Genomic DNA, 24,614 nt, shown 5'->3' with positions numbered 1-24,614 from the left:
TACAGCTCTATTGTCCTTCCTAATGGCCCATCCAGGTTGAGTGCTCACTGTCTAGTGGGCGTTCCCCAGGTGCAAACACAGTTGTAATTGCTATAGAGTCAATATCTCTAGCTTTAGATACAGAATTGATACATGCATACAAACAGGATAATCATATTCAGTATCCATAGTCCGTACCTTTGCAACGACATCTTACATGACCCATGTTGCATAAAACATATTTTAGTTACACCATAATCATATAATAATAACATTTCTATGAAGAATGCAGGTTGCAGTGTTACTATTAGTATTTCCAACTTATCACTTATTCCGGGACAGAAAGTTGTTTGGTGTCGGGTCAGAACTCAGGATTCCTTAATGCTATTCTATTCTCTAACTTCTCTTTTCCACCTCAGACTGAGTCTTGTCCCTAGGGAGAGTCAGGGCTTCAATCTTCTGATGTTACAGTCATAAAGAATGAGGTTCACCCTCTACTCCAGTTTCGCACTGCAAAGGTATTGTTCATATTATTCCTAACCGTCCACAGGGGAATATTTATTCTGGTGACATAGTGTAAAAGGTGATGATTATTTGTGACATTTACTACAGTTCACCCAAAAGCAAGAGCCAGTCTCTTCACAATCACTCCTGTATTCAGGTCATTTGGAGCCCCAGAAACTTTGATTCTTCCGGTCCGACCAGTTCTGTCTCCGCAGCCACGTGGCTGTTTCTTTAAGAGGAGATTCTCAGATCCCACCCGGGGTTGATGCCATTTCCGAGTCCCTCTGTTACTTTCACTTTCACACTCAGTAAATGCTGCCGGAGGAAAGTACGTTTATCCCTGTGGAACAACAGGATTTTTTTTTAAACTTGCTAGAAAAGGCTGTGATCAAACGGCAGCTATTTGATACCCAGAAGTAACTGGGCATCTTGGTGAAATGAAATAATTTATAGTTTGAGGACTATCTCGGCAAAGCCTGAGGCTTTCAGAAGGACAGACCGCCCCCTACGCGCCATGAACCGTCTCCGGAGGATCAATCCGGTAGGTGAACTCTGGCTGCTTGACTCGATAACAGTCAGGGCTCTGTCTTGGACAGATTGGTAATAACACAAAGACTTGAGAATCCCGTGAGAATTTGTTTTGCTCTTTATGGGAACGGTACCGCATGTGTACGTGGAGAATGACATGCCCTCCAATCCATTTCAGATCGGTTTCCTAGCCCTGCCGGGTTTTTACAGTACATTCACTAGGTAATTCCTTTCCTCTGTTACTGTGTTTCACCCAAGGATCCTGGGCCCAATCCAGTTTTTAGTGTCGTTAAAGGGAGATTTGTAACAAAGGAACTTCCTGTATTTAGAATATAGGAAGAAACGTGGGACTGCAAACTCAGCTGCAATCAGTAAAGTTTCCTGGCCTGCTTGTTGTCGGTAGTTTTCGAGCTGTCTGTGGGGCTGAGTCTTTTTGCTTCTGATATTTTAAAGGAAAACACGTCCAGTTTTGTCCAGAATCAATGGAAAGAAATTACTTTATTTATTTTGAGATCAGTGGGAATTAAGCATGTGCCTAAAGTGAAGCACCCTTTGAAATGTAGTGCTGAATAGGGATGGACTTAATGACTGAATCTGGGCCAGAATCTTTAATGCAATTAGACAATGAGGGGATGTCACCACTTGTAGCTTGGTATTGGTCTTCTGTATGCATGTCAAGGGATCCACAACAAGCACTGAGTGATCAGTTTGTACACATTGCATTGTTATCCTGTGATAACTTAATGTTGTCTCCTATCTTTTTGGCCACAGAGCTGTAGAAGGATGGCTAGCAGGGGTGATTTTATGGTCCTGTGTTTAGGGAAGATTTGATGGCATAATGGCAAGAAAGGCCCACGTTACAAACTGTGAGACAGGTTATTCCCTGTGTGAAAAGCTGTCAGCGGGGAGAATTCATGAGGGTATCTCTGTGCATGATTATAAAAAGGGGGTTATTTTTTTCACCCCAAAAATTGCGTGATTTTTGTTTGACTTGAAATGTTTATGGAACTTTCCATTGGAAAAAAAAACAGCTTGAAATAATTTGGAAAAAAAATGAATGGACACAAACACTTTGATTTTGGGGGAGTGGGTTTCGGGAATTTCCAATTTTCTCGCCCTCACTCTCATTTTTTAAAAGAAATGATGCATGAGAAACATAACAGTAATAAAAAATCTTTTCATTCCTTTTAGTCTGAACTTGTTTGAAATCTACTTGAAATAACATTCATTTTGAAATTTTTTTTTTTAAATCAATCACAAGAAAGCTTTTGTGGTTATTTCTGCATTGTTCTGAATGCCATTTTTTCATTTATTGTTTAATGAAATATATTGAAATATATTCAAGTGGTGTCAATTCTCTCATAATTTTGTCTTGAGTCTTGAAATATTTGATATTTTCCTTAAAACCCCAGCTGTTCTTGTCCTGTGATTATGAGAGAATTTCAGTTTTAATGTTTAAAGAAAGTTTCTAGCCCTTGTGATTGCAGAAAAAAGCTAGAGAATATGACCTGAGTGTGACCTAAAATCTCAAATACCAAAAGGCAACTTTAAAAAAAAACCCACATGTATTTTTTTGTGCGTGTGGAACAGTAGAGATCCATGAGTGAGGGGATCTCCTCCATGAGCAGAGATCTGGATTTTGTTACATGTTTTGTACAGTGCCTCGCTCAAAGGGGTCCTGATCAGTGACTGGTGCCTACATGCTTTGGCAATAAAAACAAACTATCATAACATGTTCTGTTCCTATATATTTCCCACCTGCTATGTTTTTTATGTTCACTGTATTCAACTTTACCTATTACATTCGCTAATTGTTTCCCATGATGGGAACAGAAAAATCTGTGTCGGGGGGGGGGGGGGGGCGTTATGGGATTGGGGGGCGTTATGGGATTGTTGTGAAGAAAAAATTCTAAAGCTGTCATTCTAATCACAAGAAGGAAATATCCTGACACCTACTATTTTAGGGTCAGATTATTTAAACCTCTCAGTATTGGTCTAACCTTGGTGCCCCTGTTAGTCATTTCAAGTTTTCCCATTAACTTCAGTGGGGCACAATTAGGCCAGTACTCAATGATTTTCAAAATCCTGCCCTTAATTCTCTTAATTCATATTCAGGGGAGTTCCTTCTCTCTCTCTTTCTTTCTTTTTTTCCCTGGGTCATGGGACATTAATATCATTTTACACTGATCTGCTCTTTTTTGTGCAGACTATGGGACGACTGCTGTCACTGCATAATATGCAAACGAGTTCACATAACAATGCATTTATCCCTATTTTTATTAAATGTGTCCTTTGCAATTTTCTGTTCCTCAAACTCTAATATCCAGCTTATCCTAATCACTGCAGCCTACTCATTAAGTTATACTGTTGTTGTGTTCTTTTTATTCTTCCTGTTGTCTGGATGACATTTCAGTGAAGATAAAGGTTCTCTCGTTCTGCCACAGCTCCGGATTCATCTCCTCTCTGCCTGGTTTTATTATTTATTGTATAACTGTTTGATGTTCACAAGTTGGAACCAGGTAGGAATCCTCAAGGCCTCTGCTGCTTCCTATAGGTTTTTGTTTAGGCCCCAGGCCTGCAGTGCCTTACAAATGGGCTGAGCTTTATGCACTGCGAGCAGTCCCATTGAAGTCAATGGAAGTAATCCCAGTGTGTAAATGTAAGCACAGAGCAGGAGCGGGCCCTTACTTGTTGTTCTTTAGCTGTGTTTCTGTTGTTGCTGGACTACTTGATCTGACCTTGGGGTAATTTGCAGTCTGCTTGTTCATCCATGTCTTTTGTAAAAATTGCCAAGAGGGCCCAGCTCATTGGATGGATGTTCTTTTACTGTGGGTAATACAAACCTAAACCATTAAAATGATTAGGTTTTATATTTATAAAAAGAGCCCATCACTCTCTCTTTAGTTGCAAATACAAAGGTGAAGGGACCAGGAGCAGTTTGGTTGGTTGGTTATGTTTGGTTTGTTTTATAAACACCTTCCTGCCTCCCTAAGCCTTCAGGACTAATAACTCCCCAACACACCTTATCTCAGTTACATCCTCTTCCATCCATTCCCTTCCCGACAGAGAATGGACTCTAGATGTGCCAGACCAATGGGGTGTTGCAGCGCTGAAGATCCTTCACTGAAAGCTTCCCACCACCATTCTTCTCCCACTAAAACCAGTGAAAGTGTAAGACTGAGCATCCCAGCTGCTCTCCGCCACCCTTGTATCACATCACGAGAGAGGTGGTCGCCTGGTCCTAAACCATTCAGTGCTTCTTGTGTCAAAAACCAAACACCTTGAATTGCACCAGATATATACTGGGAGCCAGAGCAGATTCCAGTGCTAGGGTCACAGAATCCTGTTTGAAGAGCACAGACAAGGAAACAGGAGATGACAGTCTGCAGGAACTGCCAACTAGTCCTCAGGTGATAACGGGATTCCCACACTGCAAACCTGAGCACCAAAAGCTGGCAAGGCCCTGAGGTGCTGATCCAAGTCCCATTGAAATCACTGGGATTCTTTCCATTGATGTCAGCAGGATTGGGATCAGGTTCCCAGCCACTTAAAAGATCCTCCAGTTTCCCTAGTTTACCAGGCCTAATCCTACTCTCTAGGCAGAGCACGCTACTGCCAGTGGCAGCAGAATTGAGGGGGCAGATGTAAAATATTTTTTCTCTTTGAATGACTTTTCTTTTGTGTCCTGGTCAGGGCCGGATTTAGGGACAGGTGACTGCCTGGGGTGCCCGGCTTGGGGGTGCCAGGCTCAGGGTGCTGTTTTTGTTGGTAGCGATAAAAGGGAAAATAGAATGTTTGAAGTATAATGCCCCTAATTGTGGCCCTGTTAACGTTCTAAGTCTGTCACCTGCTGTCACGCTGTTTAATATTGTCCACCCAGTGTTGGTGTGCAGTTCAATTTCTTGATGTTAGTACATTTCTGTTCTTATAGAAACGTCTTAGTTTTAAGAATATTTACAGATCCTAGTCTGCAAATTTGCATCATCTTATGTGAGAGAGAGAAATCGTGCATCAAAGTCATGAAATGAGCTACAAATGTGATTAAAGTATTTAAAGGTTTAACAAATGGAGGGAGGGTGTCAAAGATGCTCCTTACCTGAGGCATCATTTGATGTGGAGCCAGCCCTGGTCCTGGTACTTCTAACAATGCAGGTTTCAGAGTAGCAGCCGTGTTAGTCTGTGTCCGCAAAAAGAACAGGAGGACTTGTGGCACCTTAGAGACTAACAAATTTATTTGAGCATAAGCTTTTGTAAGCTACAGCTCACTTCATCGGAACTGCCCCCCCGAACCTCCGTCCCATCCAACCACCCCCTGTCCCCTGACTGCCCCCTGAGACCTCCTGCCCCTTATCCAACCCCCCAGCCCCTTTACCATGCTGCTCAGAGCAGCGTGTCTGGCAGCTGTGCCATCCGGCCAGAGCTAGACACGCTGCCGCTCTGCCCTGCAGGAGCGTGCAGCCCCGCCTCCCAGAGCGCTGCCCATGAGGCAGTGTGCCCGCAGGGGAGTGGAAAGAGCGGGGGAGGGGCCGGGAGGACGGTCCTGCAGGCTGTATGTGGCCCGCAGGCCATAGTTTGCCCACCTCTGATCTACATCCTTCTTGGTTTCTTGTTATAATTTTACACAACTCTGTTAATGAACTTCTTGAATGCAATGCGTTCATCTTCGGTGGCTTCTCCTGTGTCCGGAACTTCCATTCCTTCAATTGAGATGCTCATTAGTTCATTCACGTGATCAGGCAGAAGGCGACTTCTTTCAAAACACACAATTCTATTCAGTGATGAAAAAGAACGCTCAACTGTAGCTGTTGTGACTGGGAGTAGCAAAAGATGAATTCCTACTTCTTTCAGCCCAGGAAACACAGCACAAAGATCAGGTCGAGCCACTAGTGATGATAAAAAAGAAGTTTGAAGTCAAATCTTCATTAATTCGTTGTATGATATTCCACTCTATGTTCAAGTTCTCTATTCTGTCCTGAGCACATGGCAGCCCCATTGCTGGTAGTGTCTCACTCCACTCAGCTGCCAGTGTTTTATAGGACAGGCATCTGTAAAAGCTACACAGTGGTTGAGTAGAATCTAGAAGTCACTGTTGTAGATTTTCAAGAATCAAGTCTGTGTACTTTTTCAGTTGCCTTAACAAACGCTTCTTGTCCTCTTCACTTAAGGATTCAATATAAATGCTTTCATTAGTCAACTTCTGGACTGAAGTCTTTGCTTCTTCCAGTGCTCTTTCAATGGATAGCTCTCTGATCCAAATGTAGCTTCTGTTGCTCGACAAAAGATCTACTGCTGTTGTAGCAGATGCCTGGATGACATTGTTTAATGACCCAAGTGGTTTCAACAGTAGACTTACGAGAGAGAGAATGGCGATAGTCTTCTCTGAACGTAGTAGCAAAAGTAACCCACCAGCCTCGCTACTTAGATCCATCCCATCTTGGTAGATACTTTCCAAAGCCAGTAATAATGGCTGGAGTAATTTTAAGACAACAGCCAAGGATTGCTCATGAGAAAGCCAGCAGGTTTTCCCAGGTTGGACTAATTTGAACTTCCGTCCCAGTGTATCGTCTATATTTTCCAAGATATTCAGTCTTTTTGGACTCTTGCTGAAAAAAGAATATAATGAAGACATTAAATTTATAGCTTTTTAAATGTCTTTTGAAGAGTCTGCAGCTCGTAGCGTAGATGGCCTCTGCAGTGTGTATAGGAGAGATTAGGGTTAAACTTTTTTCTCTGAGCAAAGCTTGTACTCCACCATGTCTTCCAGAGAATTTTGCAGCTCCATCAAATGCACAAGCAGCCATCTGTTTGGGGTCCAACTGACAAGCATTTAATTATTCATAATATGCTCAAATGTCCCCCAGAATCCATACAGTGTCACATGCCCTAAATTGCTCCAGGGAAGACACCTGGTAATGATGGTTTGCCTGTTGAGTTTTGCAAGGCCTTTTGGACCCTTTTTGGGACTGACTTGCTCCAGGTTTTTCAGGAGAGCATCAAGGAGACGATATCACCACTTAGTTGTTGTTGAGCAATTCTCACCCTTTTGCTTAAGAAGGGGTACCTCAGGGAGGGAAAGGATTGGAGATCTGTGTCCCTGCGGTGCTCCAACTATAAACTTTTCTCAAAGGCCTTGGCAAACGGACTGAAAACTGTGATTGGGTTGGTTGTGCGCCATGACCAGACTCATTGTATCTCCCATAGGTCCACTTTTAACAACCTTTGCCGGTTGTGGGTTGTCGTTTTGGCTAAAAAATATTGGATTTGTACATTGGTTGGTTTCCCTTGATCAGGAGACAGCTTTTGATCAATGCTGGGAGTATTCCATGAAACGTCAGACTTGATCAGATGCAGCATTGAGAAGGTTATTGAAAGTTACCTAGAAACAGAGAAATGCAATTAAGTTGAGTGCTGCAGGGTCTTGTTTTGTTTTGCCAATTATGTATCCTGTTCATAATTTTCCATTTTCTCTGTATCCAGGTTGCCTTAAATCATTGTGACTGTGTTACACTCAATGCATATTTTTTTTTGTTATTTTATCCCCCCCTCGTGTCATCTAGATCAAGTTACACTGAGATGAAGGGTCTTTCAATCTGCCACAGCTCCACAGCCAGCTCCTCCCTACCTGGTTTCATCATTTTCTTCATTACATTTTATGTTCACAAGCTGGAATCAGGTAGGAATGTCCGTGGCTTCTGCTGCTGCTTACAGGATTTATTCATTTGTATGATTTCTACAATTGTGACGGGTTCCCTGAACCACTGAACCTGACCCTTCTGCCAGCCTGGGCACACCTTGCCTCTATCTTGCCGAGCCAGACCCTCCAGGCCTCCTCCAGCACAAACACAGAGCTAGGGCCGCACCCCTCTGCAGAATACAGACACTGAGATCAACTCAGCTCTGGAAAGGTTCAGTTAAAAGGGACTTGCCTCAGCACCCCAGTGCACAGCCCCAGTGGGGCCTGAACCCCAGATAAATTCGTCTTATACTGTACACGTTCATATTGTTCACCCTCTTTCTCAAAGTGAAGAGAGATATGCGCAGACTGTTTGCCTCCCAGGTAATGATGACTTACACTGGGTTTATTAATAAACAAAAGGGATTTTATTAAGTACAAACGGTAGGATTTAAGTGATCATGAGAGGTAACAGATAGAACAAAGTAAGTTAATAAGCAAAATAAAACAAACACACAAGGCTAAGCTTAATACACTAAGAAACTGGTTACATGTAATATCTCACCCTCAAAGATGTTCCAATAAGCTTTTTTCACAGACTAGACTCGTTTCTATTCGAGGCCCAATCTGTTCAGTCTCTGTTAGTTCCAGCAGGCATCTTGGGTGGTAAACAGGGGTGTCCTCATAATTCCCTCTTTATCCGGCTTCAAACCCTATTATAGATTTGGCAAAAGGTGGGAATTCTTTGTCTCTTTCTTTAAACTTTCCCCCCGCTTTGTGGAAAAATATAAAATCCCAGATGGATTCCAGCATCAGGTGACAGACACGTGTCTTTGCAGGGACCCATAGGCGCTAACTCCGTGGGTGCTGAGGGGCTGGAGCACCCATTAGGGAAAAATTAGCAGATGCTCCACACCCACTGGCAGCCAAGCTCCCCCCGCCTCGCCTCCTCCCCTCTTCCCATTCTGAGCGCGCCATGTCCCCGCTCCTCCCCCTCCCTCCCAACGCTTCTCCCACTGCCTAACAGCTGTTTGGTGGCACTTAGGACTTTCCAGGAGGGAGGGGGAGGAGTGGGGATGCAGCGCACTCGGGGGAGGAGGTGGAGAAGAGGCAGGGCAGAGGCGGGGCTTGGGGGAAGGGTGGAATGTGGGTGGGGAGGGGGCGGGGCTAGGGTGGGAAAAGGCGGGGTGCGCGGGGACTTTGTAGAAGGCTGTGGAATTGGGGTGGGGCGAGGGTGGTGCAGGGGTGGGGCCGTGAGAGGGGGAATCGAGCACCCACAGGGCAGAGGAGAAGTCAGCACCTATGCAGGGACCCCCATCGGCCCTCCTCCTCGCAGGCATCCCGTAGACTTACGGGAAAACAAATCCATCGACAGCCCATTGTTTCTTGCTTAAGAGTCATCAGGCTCCTGAAGTACCCTTAATGGCCCTCACTTGGCATAACTACATCAGTAACATCAGTTTACACTTCATATTTCTAACTTCAGACATAGAAATGAGACATGCATACAAATAGGATGAACACATTCAGCACATTATATCCTTTTCAAGGGTATGTCACATAACTGGAAATGCTTTATTCAAAATTTGTCATGTCATATTCATAAGCGTATTTCCATAAAGAATATGGAGTGCAACGTAACAACAATTACCCGATTTAACTACATTGTACAAAACTGAACAAAAATCAGCACAAATTCCCAAGCGTCTCAACATCAGTAAAAAATAAATGAATTCTTGTGAGCTGGGCGAAATCTTGTTTTGGATTGAGTTGACCTTCTTCAAATTGATGTGTGAATGCAGCCTTTCACTGAACATAGCTGTAAAAGGGAGTAAAGTGGCCACCCCTAAAACAAGGCTAAATAGAGTCTGCACAGAGGCTAGGGCTATGTCCACACTACAGGCCTTAGAGCGGCACGGCTATGCCACTGCAGCTGCGCCACTGTGAAGTCTCGTGTAGCTGCTCTGTGCATAATTAAACCACCCCTAACGAGCAGCGGAGGAGACACTCTCTTGCTGACACAGTGCTGTCCACACCAACGCTTTTATCGGTGAAGTTGATGTCGGTCACGGGGGGTGACCTGCCTGACAAAAGTTTGCCCCACAAAAGTGCTAGTGTAGACGACACCTAGCACTGTGGATGTGTTGGGTGGGGGGAGGAGGTGGCAAAGACAGGGGGGAGGTTTTCCACTGGGTATTGTGACCCGGTGAGTGTGAGATTTGAGAGAGCGAACACACAGAACTGACAGCAGACAAGAACAGAGAGAGGCGGAGACAAAAAAAGCAAAGAAGTCAAGCAGCAGCTGTGACCACAGTGCAATGCTGGGAAAAGCGACAGAGAGAACTTTTGAGTCTGTTGGCTAGGAAGGCTTGGGGCTGGAAGCTACAAAACTGCTCCTTTCGCTTTTGGTTCCTCCTGCATGTGGAGAAGCAGGACTTGGTACATTCCTTGTAAATAAAAAAGATTGCAGCAAAGAGAATACCAGGCTCTGTCAGTGTCTACTTCCAACAGGCCCCAAAACTGGACTGGCTGCTGAGGTTGAAAAGGGGTAACAATACAGTAAAATGTCTCCCCGGGCCTTCAGGATTCATAACTACACCTCATCCATCCAGTTTCTTAATATGGCCCTCCTTGAGTGTCCTCCTCAACATGCTCGTTTTCTTCTCAGAACCCTCATCAGCTTGGACTGTGCAGGCGCAGATTCCATAGGAACCAGAGAGCAAAGGAGTTCTTGTATTTAAGACTCTTCATTGAAGGTCTCCTGGCCACCTGTCTGTCCCCCATTTTAAAACTGAGGGGAGAGGCAGGTGGGGAAGTATTAGCTCAAACATCCCAGCTGACTTCACAGAGCTCGTGAGCAAAGTACTCCCTGTGAGCAGCAAGTCATGCAAATGGCTGACTGTAGGAAACCTTCTCTTCTTTCTCTCTATTGATGCCAGTCGAGCAGTCTCGGAGTGAAGCAGGGGCTCTGTGGAAAGGCCAGTAATGAGGTCATATAACAGAAGACTGTATCGGACACAAAAGGAGGCAGAAATGAAGTAGCACAATCTGGCGTCTCCTAATATTTAAGTACTTTGTTTGGCAACCTTAGCTCCTGATTGAGTAAAGCAGGGATTCTCAAACGAGTGGTCATGACCCCTTGGGGGTTGTGAGGTTATTAGACGGGGGTCACGTGCTGTCAATCTCCACCCCCAAGCCCTACTTTGCCTCCAGCATTTATAATAGTATTTGTTTAAAAGTTGTGTTTTTCATTTATAAGGGAGGTCACACTCAGGCTTGCTGTGTGAAATGGGTCACCAGTACAAAAGTGTGAGAACCGCTGGAGTAAAGCATTTTAGCTTATGCTGAAAGTTAAACACATGCTTAAGTTTCCTTCTTAAAGAAAGATTCTTTCCTGAATGGTACCCTAATAATGTTCTTTAACTTAGTTTATCTGTTTTCTAACATTCAAAAAACTTAAACTGTTTCAAACAGAAAGCAATGATTTGAAATGTTTGCAAATGCAAATTAATTCTGTCTGGAGCTGCTTGTAAGGATAATGGCAGAAAGTATTTCAGCTTCCATTAAAACGAATACAAATTATGGTTATCCAAAGGCATTGTTTGTTGTAAAATTCATATATAAATTCAGGACACATCCTAGTCAATGACCGAGCACTGCAATAGAGGCACAGAATAGGAAATACGCACAAAGAGATTCCAATTTATGAGTGTCATTAATTAAAAGGGAATATGATGTACATTTACTTTAGTTGTTTTATCTTCTTTGTGCATTTGGCAGCTCGGTTCACTGTGATTGGACCTGATCACCCTGTCGCTGCCATTGTGGGTGAGGATATCGTGTTACCCTGTCACCTGTTCCCCAGGATGAGCGCTGAGAACATGGAAGTGAGATGGTTCCGATCTGAGTTCCTTTCATTTGTGCACCTGTATCAGCATGGGAAGGATGAGTATGGGCAGCAGATGCCAGAATATCATGAAAGGACAGAGCTTTTGAAAGCCGGCATCATGGATGGGAATGTTGCCTTGAGGATTGTGAATGTCAGACCCTCTGATGAAGGAGAGTACCACTGTTTTGTTCAAGATGGTATCTTTAATGAAGAAGCTGTATTGGAACTGAAGGTAGAAGGTCAGTAAAATGTGTCTGTAAAAGTTCACAAAAGTACTTAGGCACCTAACTCCCCATGTCGGACACCGAAGTCCAAAATTCAGGTGCCCATGAAATCCTCCAATTAGTCATTAAATGAGACCCTAAATTAGTCATTGGACCAGAGAAAAAGAGTGAGAATAATCTGGAGGCCAATGATCAGGGCTCTCACATGTTAGAAGGAGACCGAAGGTCTAATCCTCCTTCTCCAATGACTGCAAATAAGTATTTGTCCTAAGTGAAACAGCTTCAGCAGGAGAGAATGAAAGAGCCCCACATCAGAACATCCCAGAGCCCAGTGGTCAGAGCACACTCATGGGCAGTAGGAGATCCCTGTTCACATCCTTTCCCCCCCATTAAGCAGAGGGGGTAGTTGAACCAAGGGTCTCCCACATCGTCAGCAAGTGCTGTAAAAACTGGGACAAAAATTCTATGGGAGATACCAGCACCAGTGCGGATTGTAAAAAGTGGCTTAGGTGACTGACTCCAGGAGAGTGTGCCAGGCTGTGGGTCACAAGCACAGATAGGGGCCTCAATCTAGCCTGGGTTCAGGCTCTGAAATCTGGCACAGCAGACCGCTAGGATACACCTTTCTTATCAACATCTGTTCTGGGCAGTTTTAGGCAGCTTCCTCCCTAGATGCTGGATTTTGTGGATCCCATTCTCAGGCACTGATCTCTCCCCTAACTCAGGTTTTGTGGATTCCAGTGGTTTTCTAAGCCTCTTAGAAGTTAGGCCACCATTGCAACACCAGTTCTCTTTGTGGAGTTGGGCCTGAGTGTTTATCATTTTGCAAATTGTTACCCTTAAATCCCCTTTCACTTCCCTGTTTCCCCTATCAGCAGTGCTGGTGTTTGTGCCTTGGGAACATTTCAGCCTCTGTACAGGCTTTCCATCCAAATGAGGGAATGGAGAATATCCCTAGACATTAGGGAGTTGCTCATCCCCAGAAGACAGAGACACCCACAAACAGTGGGTTTCATTTTATCCCAGGGGCGAGGGAGAGCCTCACTGGCTATTTAGCAATAGCAGCAGCTGGTTCTTAGTTCCTGGTCCAAGCTCAGTTTCTTTTAGAGGCCGAATTCTGTCCCTCCTTTAAAATTCAGGAAGAAAATGGAAAATGCCTAATGTGTTTCCTATGGCAACGGGTTAGGTCTCTGACTCGCTTCGCACAAAACAGCCAGAGGAGGAGAGGATGGTGCCTAAGCCAGCCAATGGGAAATGCCAACCCCAGAGGTGTGGCTTAAGGCCTGGCCCCACACTGACAGACGGACATCTAAGTGCAGGCTGCAGGGAGGTGCCTGTCTCTGCAGGTGATCTGTGAATGGGAACCAGATACCTGAAGCCAGACAGCACAGGCGCCTAAGTCATTTCTTCAGGGCTGGATTAATGCTGAGGCTTTAGGGGCTGCAGCCCCAGGCTAAAGGGGAGCCCTGAAAAAAGATCTCTGGGCTGCCAAAGTCCAGATCATTTTGCAGGGGCCCCGGGGCTGCAGCCACTAAAGCACCTGTGTTATCCAGCCCTTCCTGGTGGGGGCGTAGAGGCAGCTTCACGTGCTGCCATTCCCCACCCTCCCCTGGGCTGGAGCTGTGAGCACTGGCTCACAGAAATCAGGGAGGGAAGCTCCGTCCATGCACTGTCCTCACCTGCAGGTGCTTCCCCCTCCCCCCCGTCTCCCATTGGCCGGGAACCACACCCAATGGGAGCTGCGGGGGCGGAGTCTGCAGGTGAGAGCAGCATGCGGAGCCACCTGTCCCACCCTCCAGGGCTGCAGCCAGGGATATGCCGGCAGCTTCTGGGAGCAGCGTGGGCCAGGGTAGGCAGGGAACCAACCCGCTGCCCCAGCCCTGAGCCTCCTCCTGCACCCTAACTCCCGCTCAGACCCCAACCTCCTGCCCTGAACCCCCTCTTGCACTCCAAACCCCTTGGCCCCAGCCTGGAGCCCCCTTCTGCTCCCCAAAGCCATCATCCACAGTCCCACCTCAGAACCCGCACCCCCAGTCAGAGCCCACACCCCTTCCCACACCCCCAACCCTCTGCCCCAGCCTGGAGCCCCTTCCTGAACTCTGAACCCCGCATTTTCTGCCCCACCCCAGAGCCTAGGGAAAGCCCTGAGCTCCCCCCTCCCCCATGTGATCATTTTGTTTTAAATTAGGACGAAGACTTTATACAGGGAGGGACCCCACAAAATCTGATAGCCCTGGGCCCACAGAAGAGTTAATTCGGTCCTGCATTTCTTGCAGGAATTAATTAGGTGCCTGCCCCATTCCACACGAAATAACCAGATGAGGAGGTGCCCATCTTATAACTTTTAGCCCAGTGGTTAGAGCACTCAGCTGGGCTGTGGAACACCCAGCTTCAATTCCTCTCTTTCTGCAGGGTGGAGAAAGGAATCAAACAGGATCATCCATCTCTAAGGAGAGTGCTCTAAACACTGAGCTGTGGGAAATCCTAATGTGAGGCTCCCTCAGTCTCTACTGTTGAAGATGTTCTAGGTTGGATAAATAATGAAAGGGTGATTCGAGCAGGGGGACTGGACCCAGGGTTTTCCACCTGCCAGGGGGGTGCACTAACCTCTGGCCAACAGAGCGCCTCTCTCCGGACTAGCGACCATTTAAGTATTTGTACAAAATAGAACAGTCATTGGGCCAGAGAGAGAGAGGCAAGATTTTTCTGTGTCATAATCCTTCACTTTATCTCTTCATGCTAAGAAGTTGCAGTTTAAATATTCAATGCCACTCTTCACTGCAGGTATAAGTTGATCTCGGGTGGGACAGCAGTGAAAAAAGGCCATTTTCCTCACCTCAATTACATTAAAAACAGAAACTTTGTTCAGCAAGAGTTACAGTTGCATCAGGACCCACTGCACCAACTCGAACACCGCTGGTGAAAAGGAATGTGCTCGGTCACCCACAGCTTTTGGACTTGAATTAGTTCATGGAAGACATATGGCCTGTGTGATCCAGGAGGTCAGATGGGGTGATCACAGTGGTCCTTTCTGGCCTTAAAAATCTACTGGCTCTGTGAACATGAAACCTTCAAAGCCTAGAAATCAGAAATCCAAGAGAAATCCTTTTGCATTCCTTGCTCACTTCATATCACCTACTAAGCTGCTGGTTACACACTCCCACGCTCTGTAAGGCTTTCACTTCCATCTCTGAGGCCGCAAGCCTGCAAAATGCTTAACAAGTACTTAAGTTTCATAAAGTCAAGTTTCCTGTTTCTACAAATATCAGTCATAAAGAAAGTGTATTCAGTCATTTTATTGAAAATGTAAACTTTTATATGCTCGGCTGTATATGTGTATCATTTAACACTGACTCATTTTACTCTAGCTTCAGGCTCTGCACCTCAAATCTCTGTTGAGGGTTATCAGGATGGAGGGATCCGAATGGTGTGTCAGTTGGCTGGATGGTACCCAGAGCCCGAGGTGGTGTGGAGAGATCTCAGAGGGCAGCTTTTATCTCCCTCTACTGAAACAAAATCCCAAGATGGACGTGGGCTCTTTGAAATAAAAAGTTCTATCATTATAACAGAAAATTCAAACCAGAATTTAGCCTGTTCGATAAGGACCGCTTACTTCAGCCTAGAAAAGGAACCCTCAACTTTTTATATATCCGGTGAGTTACCACCAAAACCAAACACTGATATCCCAAACTGGGGGGAGAAGAAATAAAATCTAGATTGCTAAATAATACAAAAGTTAAAATATTTCCTCACAAAAAAATACATTAAGTTACGCTTCAGAACACAATTTAGGGTAAAATACATTCCAGGGATGTAGTAATTATCCCAGAAACAAGCAGTTTTGACACAGGAAATTCAGAATTAAGGTTAAATTTAAAAGAAATCCAAATGTACTTCTGCATAGAAATGCCCTATGGATATGATTATAATAAAAACATGATGGTTTGTGTTTAAAGTCCCATATAACAATAAACTGGTATTTTATTTATGTCTCTTTCTATTAATGTATATTTAAGCTGAAATTAGATTTTTTTCTCATACAGCCACCACAGGGCAGTGTTAAGGTATATTGGGGCCCTTACTGATTGGTTGGACTTTCCGCCTCCTGGTGGATCAAGGACTGGGCTTCTTGCCCAGGGGACTATAGAGTGGGAGTTGTGATATGCTGTGATCTCTTCAACATAGAGGAAATTTGTGACTGAGTCTCTGGCTCATGAAGGGTCAGAAGCAAGGCAGGTCCAAGAAAGTCTGGAGCCCTGGGAACAGTCATTTGAGTGTGTCACTCACCAGAAGGTCCACGTTTTAATTTGAAATTTGATTTCTCGTCCTCTAGCAAACTTCACGCAGGGAAGGGGGTGGCCATAAAAACAAAATGCTGTGGGCCTGATCCAAAGTCCATTAAAGCTGTTAATAGGATTTGGATCAGTTCCTACGTACCCATTTATCAGATCAGCTCCTATGTCAGCTGACGTGAAGAGTATTTTAATATTTATCTGCCCCCCCCCCATAAGTTTCCACTCTTAAATCGTCAGATTTTCTTTTACTATGGAAATTTCTTGCTGTTACAAAAGTTTTAATTTTACTTAAATGTAAGTTTTCTGTTGGGAAACGTAATGATTACCTATAATTTCTCTTCCTACATGTTTTAACTGTAGCATTCATTTCATGAAAAGAAGGAGGCACTTTCCCCTGAGTTGGCTCCTGAGTTGGATGATGGGTTCAGAAGCACCGGTTATCCAACAGCATGAAGACTGTGCATAAGGACAACCAGAATTAAAATATAAACAAACAAACCCCACTAATCATTTTATATATATGCATGCTAAGCCATGTGTGCACACACAAAACACCTTAAATGAAAATGGGATTCAAAAGTTAGGAAATACCAGAATTCTGGTTCCCTGTGCATTCTAAATTTGGCCCCTTTGTCTCTATGCACTATGATACAGTTTCTAATACCATGATTACATACTATTTCCCCTTGCCTCCAAAAGGGCCACTGAACTGCCGTACCCATGAGACCATCCTTTCTCTTCCTGGAATTCCCTGCCTCATTCTTTCCACACTTTCCAGCTTGTGAAAGAAATGAGGCCAGGGTCCTACAGGCAACACCCTCCTTCACTGCACAGCCCAGATTCATCCCCAGAGCAGGTGCCTCCAGTGCACTGATTGAGGCAAGAGTTCTGTGGGGGAGGGAGGAATAGTATGTGATCATTTCATTAAAGATTGTGTCAAAAGGCATATACACAAAGGGACCAAATTAAGGTTCGCATAAGAGCAACCATACTGGGTCAGATCAAAGGTCCGTCTAGCTCGGTATCCTGTCTTCCGACAGTAGCAATGCCAGGTGCCCCAGAGGGAATGAACAGAACAGGGAATCATCAAGTGATCCCCTGTTGCTCCTTCCCAGCTTCTAGCAAACAGAGGCTAAGGACACCATCCCTGCCTATCCTGGCTAATAGCCATTGATGGACCTATCCTCCATAAATTTATCTAGATCTTTTTTGAACTCTGTTATGGTCTTGGCCTTCACAACATCCTCTGGCAAGGAGTTCCACAGGTTGACTGTGCATTGTGTGAAGAAATACTCCCTTTTATCTGTTTTAAACCTGCTGCCTATTAATTTCATTTGGTGACCCGTACTTCTTCTGTTATAAGAAATAGTAAACAATACTTTACTTTCTCTACCCCAGTCATAATTTTATAGACCTCAATCATATCTCCCCTTAGCCTTCTCTTTTCCAAGCTGAAAAGTCCCAGTCTTATTAATCTCTCCTCATGCGGAAACTGTTCCGTATCTCTAATCATTTTTATTGCCCTTTTCTGAACCTTTTCCAATTCCAATATATATTTTTTGAGCTGGGGCGACCACATCTGCACGCAGTATTCAAGATGTGGGCGTATCATGGATGTATATAGAGGCAATATGATATTTTCTGTCCTATTATCTGTCCCTTTCTTAATTATTCCCAATATTCAGTTAGCTTTTTTGACTGCCGCTGCTTATTCAGTGGATGTATCCACAGTGACTCCGAGATCTTTCTTGAGTGGTAACAGCTAATTTAGACCCCATCATTGTATATGTATAGTTAGGATTATGCTTTCCAAGGTGCGTTACTTTGCATTTATCAACATTAAATTTCATCTGCCATTTTGTTGCCCGGTCACCCAGTTTTGAGAGCTCCTTTTGTAGCTCTTTGCAGTCTGCCTGGGTCTTAACTATCTTTAGTAATTTTGTATCATCTGCAAATTTTGCCACCTCACTCTTTATCCCTTTTTCCAGATCACTTATGAATATGTTGAATAGGATGGTCCCAGAACAGACCCCTGGGGGAAACCACGATTTACCTCTCTCCATTCCGAAAACTGGTTGCACTGTCTCTTTGCCCAGCCAAGCTCAGCTGTAACCCCACACTCCAGGTCCTTGTCAAATGAGACTCCCCTCCCGCTTCCCCTGTTCCCTGTCTCCCTACTGGTTCCCAGTCTCCTTGACAGGCCTTGTTCTAGTCTGTCCCTCTGCCCCCTCTTCCTCATCTGGTCTCAGTTCTCACTTTCAGTCCTGCCACTCCCATTTCCCACACTGGTTCTCAGTCTCCATCTCCACCTCATTCGCAGTCACAGTTTCTCTCTCACTCCAGAACCAGTCTCAACAAGCACTTTGTTCCAGTCTAGTCTTTTACCTCCTTCTGGGTCGAGCTTCCCTCCCCCTCTTGAATCCTGGTCAGTCCCCTTCTACCTCCGCCCTGCCTAGACACCAGCAGAGTGGGCACTGAGAGCACAGCGGAGACAGGCCCCCAGCTGTCCATTCTAGTGCCCAACCCCACACCAGCTTGGAGCTGGGAAAGCTCAGCTTTGCCCTTTTATCCTTGACCTGGAGCGTGGGGATGTCACATGTGAAGTCTGGTCAGCAGTAGGGGATGTGAGGGGATGGAGCATGCTCTGTGAGGACAAAACCTTCGGAGAATTTTACTGTTAAACTCTAAGAACTCTACCGAGGGTGCACAAAACCAAAATTTTTCAGAGGCTTATCACTTGGCCAATTATTGCATGGATTTTCACAGGGAAAGGGCACAAAGGTCACACCCTGCTGAATATCAAGTTTCTGCTCAAAAGCCCAGGGCACTAAAGCTTCTCCTAGAAAAAGTCATCAGATTTTTTTTTTAATGTCAAAACAATGTGTTATTCTCTAACCTCCTTCTCAGAAACATTGGAACCATTTTAGCTGAAACTTGTAAAAAAAAAAAAAAAAATTTCAGCCTGAAGCAGATACCCAGCATGGAACTTTTCTGCCCAGATGACTAAAGTTTGGCAAAGTTAGTGAGCAAGTGAAAAAAAGGCCCTATAATGGGAAGGGTGGAGCCACCTTGATAACAGGTGATGTGACCAGGCCCACTTATTTATGCTGGCAGAGGCGGGGGAGGGGGGGGGGGCAACGTGGGTCACGTGAAGGCCTCGCGTCGGCGTGACATGGTCCGTGCAGGCCCCTCCCCTTTTTTCCCCGTGGCCGATATGGGCCCCTCCACTTTTCTGGAGGTGCCCCCCAGGCCCTTTTTTCTACTGGTGCCTCTGTATGCTGGAGAGGGGAAGACGGAGACAGGGAGAGTCTGGTAGCACTTCACATAGTATTGAATGGTGTATTAAATACTATCAAAAGTGTGTGAGCAGAACCTCTCTTTAAAATTGGTTTCTGCCCATTTTTATCTTGCAGGGAGCAATTTTTCCCACACTTTTTTCGAACAAATCCTGATGTAATACATTTTTCTAGAATAAAAGTGTACACTGTTTGTCATTCCAATCTATAGCATAGTGTTTGTTATTTCCAAACTGATGTGGGCTTTGTGTTTCAGATTTCTTTTTCCCAAGAATGTCTCCTTGGCCGGTGGTTTGGAGTGTGACTCTGGTGATTTCGTTGGTGTTCGTCAGCCTTACTCTTTTTCTTCTCAAATTAAGAGGTAAAGCTGGAATGGGGAAAATACCGTGTAATCAGAATGAGATTTTCTCTGTAGAAAAGACAGTTTAGACTTTTCTACATGAGAAAGTTACATCAGCTTAAGGTTGGAAATTAAATGGATTTTGTTAAACCAATGCAAACCTCTGTGTGGACACATCAATTTAAGTGGAGTTTATTTCAGGTTAACTTAAACCTGTTCCTATTCATCTTAAAATAAGCCTCCACTTGGTTTGCGCCAGTTTAATTAGATTGTCAATGGAGTCTGAGGGAGTTAGGTTCCCAACTCGCACTGTAATTCAATGTGGTTGGGGGGTTTTAAGTACCCTTGGCTTGAACGAAAATCCTTGTCTTATGAAGTTTCTGCTGTTTAATTCTAGTGTGTTCAAAAGATTATTACAGTATTAAGGAATGGTTTGTTGTTTTGTTGTTATGGACGGCTCCATCCAGGAATGCCAGTACACAGTCTTCCAAGTTTTTCTTTTTTTTTTACTTTGTTTTAGTGTGTGAGCAAATGTTCAGTCTTGGGGAAGACAGGCTGTGTTGTTAGTTTGGGGTTCTGCAAAGTTTCAGGAAGAGGGAACTGAACAAGAAAGGAACAAGGAGAGTTTGCTCATTGTCTTGATCTCAGGTTAGAGTCAATTCTTGAGGTATCAAATCTTGAGATTCTCTAGGAACCAAATGTCCTGGATCCACACTCCAGCTCTTAAACAGTCAATTGGAGGAATCCCTTCAGTTTGCCACACATCCAAAGAATCTCACTCTTCCTTCAGAGTAGGCCTCACAGCCTCATTGTTACCCGGGGTTCTTTCAACCCAAAGCTCTTGGTAACTTTTACTCTGTGTGAGGTGGTGTCAGGAAATAAATCAGGCGAGACACAGCCGTCTGACCGATAGATGGCTGGCACAAACAGGACAACACAAGTGCTTTCACTTAAAGCTAAACTTTACTTAGTCTCAAGCATCTATACACACGTCCGCAACAGGTTAATAAAACACCCCGAACCCTTGATACTTACCGAAGCTGAGTGTGGCTCTCGAGTGGCACAGCGGCAGCCCGTCTGCCAGTGGGAAACACAAGGTGCATCCAGAGAGAGTCTAGTCCTGAAGAGTCCCCCACCTCAAACTTTTCCCCCTTATTTATACATTAGTAATAGAATGACATGTCCCTTAAAGCAAACTTGTTAAGTAAGCAGTTTCAATGGTCAAACGAAAGGTTCCTTCTGATTATCGATTAACCAGGTGTGGGTTTTTCCAGAGTTTGCAGTCTTGAGGCCCCAATAGACATTCCTGGGGCACATCCTGCTCTTCTAAGATGCATGTATCAGCAACTTCAACACAATTCTTATCAGGAAGGACGCGGGGTCAAGCTGTCCTCTCTGTGGCACCCAACTCCCCCCCCACCCCCACCGCGGTTAAACTGAGACTCCTGAATGGCCAATTTACAGCCTGCTTACTTGGCTGCTTTTAGCAATAAGCCATAATGGTTTTAGGCACTTTACTGGTTTGCCAAAGTCTCCCCGTACATCATCACCTGCTTAATTGAGCCTTTGGGCTCCAGCACTCAGGTTTTCCCAAGAGCTTTCCCCAGCTAATCTACACTTAGACTCCTGAACAGAGGCTGGTATGCTCTTCAGGGACTTATGTGCCACAGCAAGTTTTTGCAGTGACATGAAACAGCCTTCTCAAAACAGAGTAGGATTTATTAGTCAACTGGCATCAATTCTTGGCGTTCCCTGGGAACCAAGCCCTGGTGCTAGGTGAAGTTCTTAAAAGAAACGATTGCCTGTGTGCTGTTTGTGACCATCTCTGTTCTAGGCCAGGTCTATGTGTAAATAAATCAAATTACACTCTGTGTCGCTGATTTCTCCTGCACTGGGCACCCAACCTGCAAGTCCCTGGGGAGCTGCAATGGCTTGGTAGAGCATCATCATTATTATTACACAAGGACTCATAATGAAAAGATCCTTTTAAATCTAGAGTCACTGAAAAAGTCCTACATAATTTTATTTATATTTTCTTTTTTTAGGGAAACATCTCAACACTATCAGTAAGTTCCGTTTTCTCCTGGTAGAACCAATGTTATGCTCTGAAAGATTGTCACATTTATTCAAAAATGTCAACTTGAAAATAAAAGGAGTACTTGTGGCACCTTAGAGACTAACGAATTTATTTGAGCATGAGCTTTCGTGAGCTACAGCTCAGCTCACGAAAGCTCATGCTCAAATAAATTCGTTAGTCTCTAAGGTGCCACAAGTACTCCTTTTCTTTCTGCGAATACAGACTAACACGGCTGTTACTCTGAAACTTGAAAATAATAAGTAATACTAACTGCATAACTTATTGTATCGGTAATGGGTAGGAAGCCAGTATTGGACATGTGTCTTCAGGAGGCAGCATGGAGTGGGTGACTGGGGGGACTGTGCACTTGATGCCCATGGCAGAAATGGCTCCATGCCAGCTCCATAAAACAACTTCTGAGAGGGGCTGGTGGCAGCCCAGGATTGAAGTGAGGATGTGGTCACCCGGATCAGGATTCTGTGCACTGAGTGCCGACAGCCCTGGCATGTAGGTGACGCATGTGAGTTATAAGTGTGACCTTTCACCCAGCTCAAGGCTAGCATAAAGGCCACTGAGAGAATTTTGGGCTGCCTTCTGCCTTTCCTTATAGAGCTGCACCTGATCAGACCCCTAGTGCAACTACACAAGTGTGAAAAGTGACTTGCACTGGTGTGGCTTATCCTGTGTCCAATCCCTAGGATTATACTGATGTAAAACAATGCACAGTAGAGAGGCCAATTGATCAATGATTGGGGGGCAGGCAGGGGTTAATTTCACCCAGGAGAAGCTTTTACAGGATGTCCTTTTATTTCTGTTTGTTGTTTAGGTAAACTTCAAGTAAACCTAGGTAAGGGCATTTTTTTCTCTCTCTCTCTCTCTCTCTCTCTCTCTCTGGTGCAGCCTTTTCTTGTGTTGATGAATCCTATTGATGCTGAATTTGTCTGGCTTAATTCTCATCCCCATCTATGTGTTTGCTTTCAGAGTGGAGGAGATCCCTAAGCGATGTAGGTAATTACAACTCATATTTCATCAATGGCAGATCCTGCTCCCTTTCACTGCACAAAAAACAAGAAGGAAAATGTAATATAATATTGTCCCTGTTCAGAGAAGACAGAGTCCTGAGGCTCAAAGGAGGGAGAGGAAAGGACTACCACAATCCGCCCTCCTTACACATTGCTCCTATGATTCTGGAAATGATCCCTGCTCCGAGTGACTGAGCAGTTATTGTCCATTAGGATCCCAGCCCTGGTGTCAGGTAGAGGAACAAGAGTGACCAGCTCCAAGAGTTCAAACCAAGGAGTCACTCTACTCAGACTTCAAATTCTGCATCTTTTCTCTTCTCGCCTCTTTCCTCTCTCCACCAAATCCCAACTTTCTGCTGTTTTTAACCATCCTTTCCACCTTCTCCTTCATGAAATTAATGTCCAAACCCTCCTTCTCCTCTCCCCACCCCTAACTTCCTTCTCTTGTAGAAGCTCCTTGCTTCTAAATCAAAATCCCAATTTTAAAAACTGAAATCTGGACTGATAATTCTCTTTGGCTGGCCCTGATGACTGGCTACAGAATTTTAGTTAGGGATCTATTGAATCTTGTCATTATCTACAAAGCTCCGAATATGTGGCAGGATGGAGCGGGCATCATGCTGGCATCAACAAGAGAGAGCCAAGGTTTTAAAATGAAGTGAGGGAGGGCTCATCAGGGAGTAGTTAATTGTGACCATGTGAATGATATGAGTGGAAATCTGCTGGGGCTTCCCTATGATTCCAGAGTCTCCAGTCCCTATCGGGGAAGAGCAGGATGAGAAACATTCAGAGTCTCAGTCTCGGCTCAGCAAAACTTCTTGCGCTGTCACCTCCCTCAAGAGTGACTCTCCTCTGCACTGTGCTGACATCTCAGAGCTGCTCCCCATTCAGAGCCGGGTACATCCTGGAGGCAGGAGATTCCCTGAGTCGCTCCCCAGCTGCGGCAGATTCTGTCACTGACCCCATCAAACCCTCCCCCAGGGCCGAGCTCTGCCCCTCACGCTCTGATTCTCTCTCCCCAGCGAATGTGACTCTGGATCCAGACACGGCTCATCCCCGGCTCGTCCTGTCTGAGGATCGGAAAAGTGTGAGATGGGGAGACAGGTGGCAGGATCTGCCCGACACCCCTGAGAGATTTGACACTGAGCTCTGGGTGCTGGGCTGTGAGGGATTCACCGCGGGGAGACATTGCTGGGAGGTGGAGGCGGAGGGTGGGCGATACTGGGCTGTGGGGGTGGCCAGAGAGTCTGTGGGGAGGAAGGGAGGGATCAGCTGTAGCCCTGAGGGGGGGATCTGGGCAGTGGAGCGGTGGTGGGATCAGTTCCGGGCTCTCACCTCCCCTGAGACCCCCCTGCCCCTGAGCCGGGCCCCCAGCAGGATCCGGGTTTGTCTGGACTGTGACCGGGGGCAGGTGACATTTATCGATGCTGGTGACGAGGCCCCGATCTTCACTTTCCCGCCGGGCTCCGTCCCTGGGGAGAGAATCCGCCCCTGGCTCTGGGTGTGGGGGGGATCCCGGCTCCGACTGCGTCCCTGAGACCCACAGCAGAGGGGGGAACCGGAAATCAGCCTCTCTAGCCTTGTGGATCCTAGTCTCTATGACCTTGGAGGACTCCCATCTACCCAGCCCCTGGCGCCTCATCTCTATGGCCCCTGGAAGCTCCTCCCCCTCCCTCCCTGCAGTTCCAGGAGACAGAGGGGGAGGGGGAGGAACCCCTGGGGCTGCAGGAGGGGCAGAGGGGCCCTGAGGGGCAGAGGCGGGGGCTGGGCAGGGGGCAGAACTAACA

The 24,614-nt window shown here is 45.5% G+C and overlaps 1 protein-coding gene across 1 annotated transcript; it reads left to right on the top strand.

The window, feature by feature from the left end:
- Positions 1-792: 792 nt before the first annotated feature.
- On the top strand, positions 793-24,614 carry LOC144275149 (butyrophilin subfamily 1 member A1-like). The gene is made up of 9 exons (XM_077834295.1): positions 793-1,024; positions 7,569-7,684; positions 11,465-11,812; positions 15,166-15,450; positions 19,645-19,749; positions 21,774-21,794; positions 22,632-22,652; positions 22,787-22,813; positions 23,850-24,614. Exons 2-9 carry the CDS (start codon positions 7,585-7,587, stop codon positions 24,362-24,364), a joined length of 1,422 nt encoding a protein of 473 aa, XP_077690421.1. The 5' UTR covers positions 793-1,024; positions 7,569-7,584; the 3' UTR covers positions 24,365-24,614.

The sequence above is a fragment of the Eretmochelys imbricata genome, chromosome 14 (assembly GCF_965152235.1).
Source record: "Eretmochelys imbricata isolate rEreImb1 chromosome 14, rEreImb1.hap1, whole genome shotgun sequence".
Taxonomy (NCBI): Eukaryota; Metazoa; Chordata; order Testudines; family Cheloniidae; genus Eretmochelys; species Eretmochelys imbricata.
Note: the sequence above shows the minus strand (reverse complement) of the source record. Positions and strands in the feature narration are given on the sequence as shown.

Coding starts and splice junctions, on each gene's coding strand:
- LOC144275149 (XM_077834295.1), top strand. CDS start 7,585: ATGAAGGGTCTTTCAATCTGCCACAGCTCCACAGCCAGCTCCTCCCTA. Junction 11,813..15,165: donor ATTGGAACTGAAGGTAGAAG/GTCAGTAAAATG, acceptor ATTTTACTCTAG/CTTCAGGCTCTGCACCTCAA. Junction 22,814..23,849: donor GAGATCCCTAAGCGATGTAG/GTAATTACAACT, acceptor CTCTCTCCCCAG/CGAATGTGACTCTGGATCCA.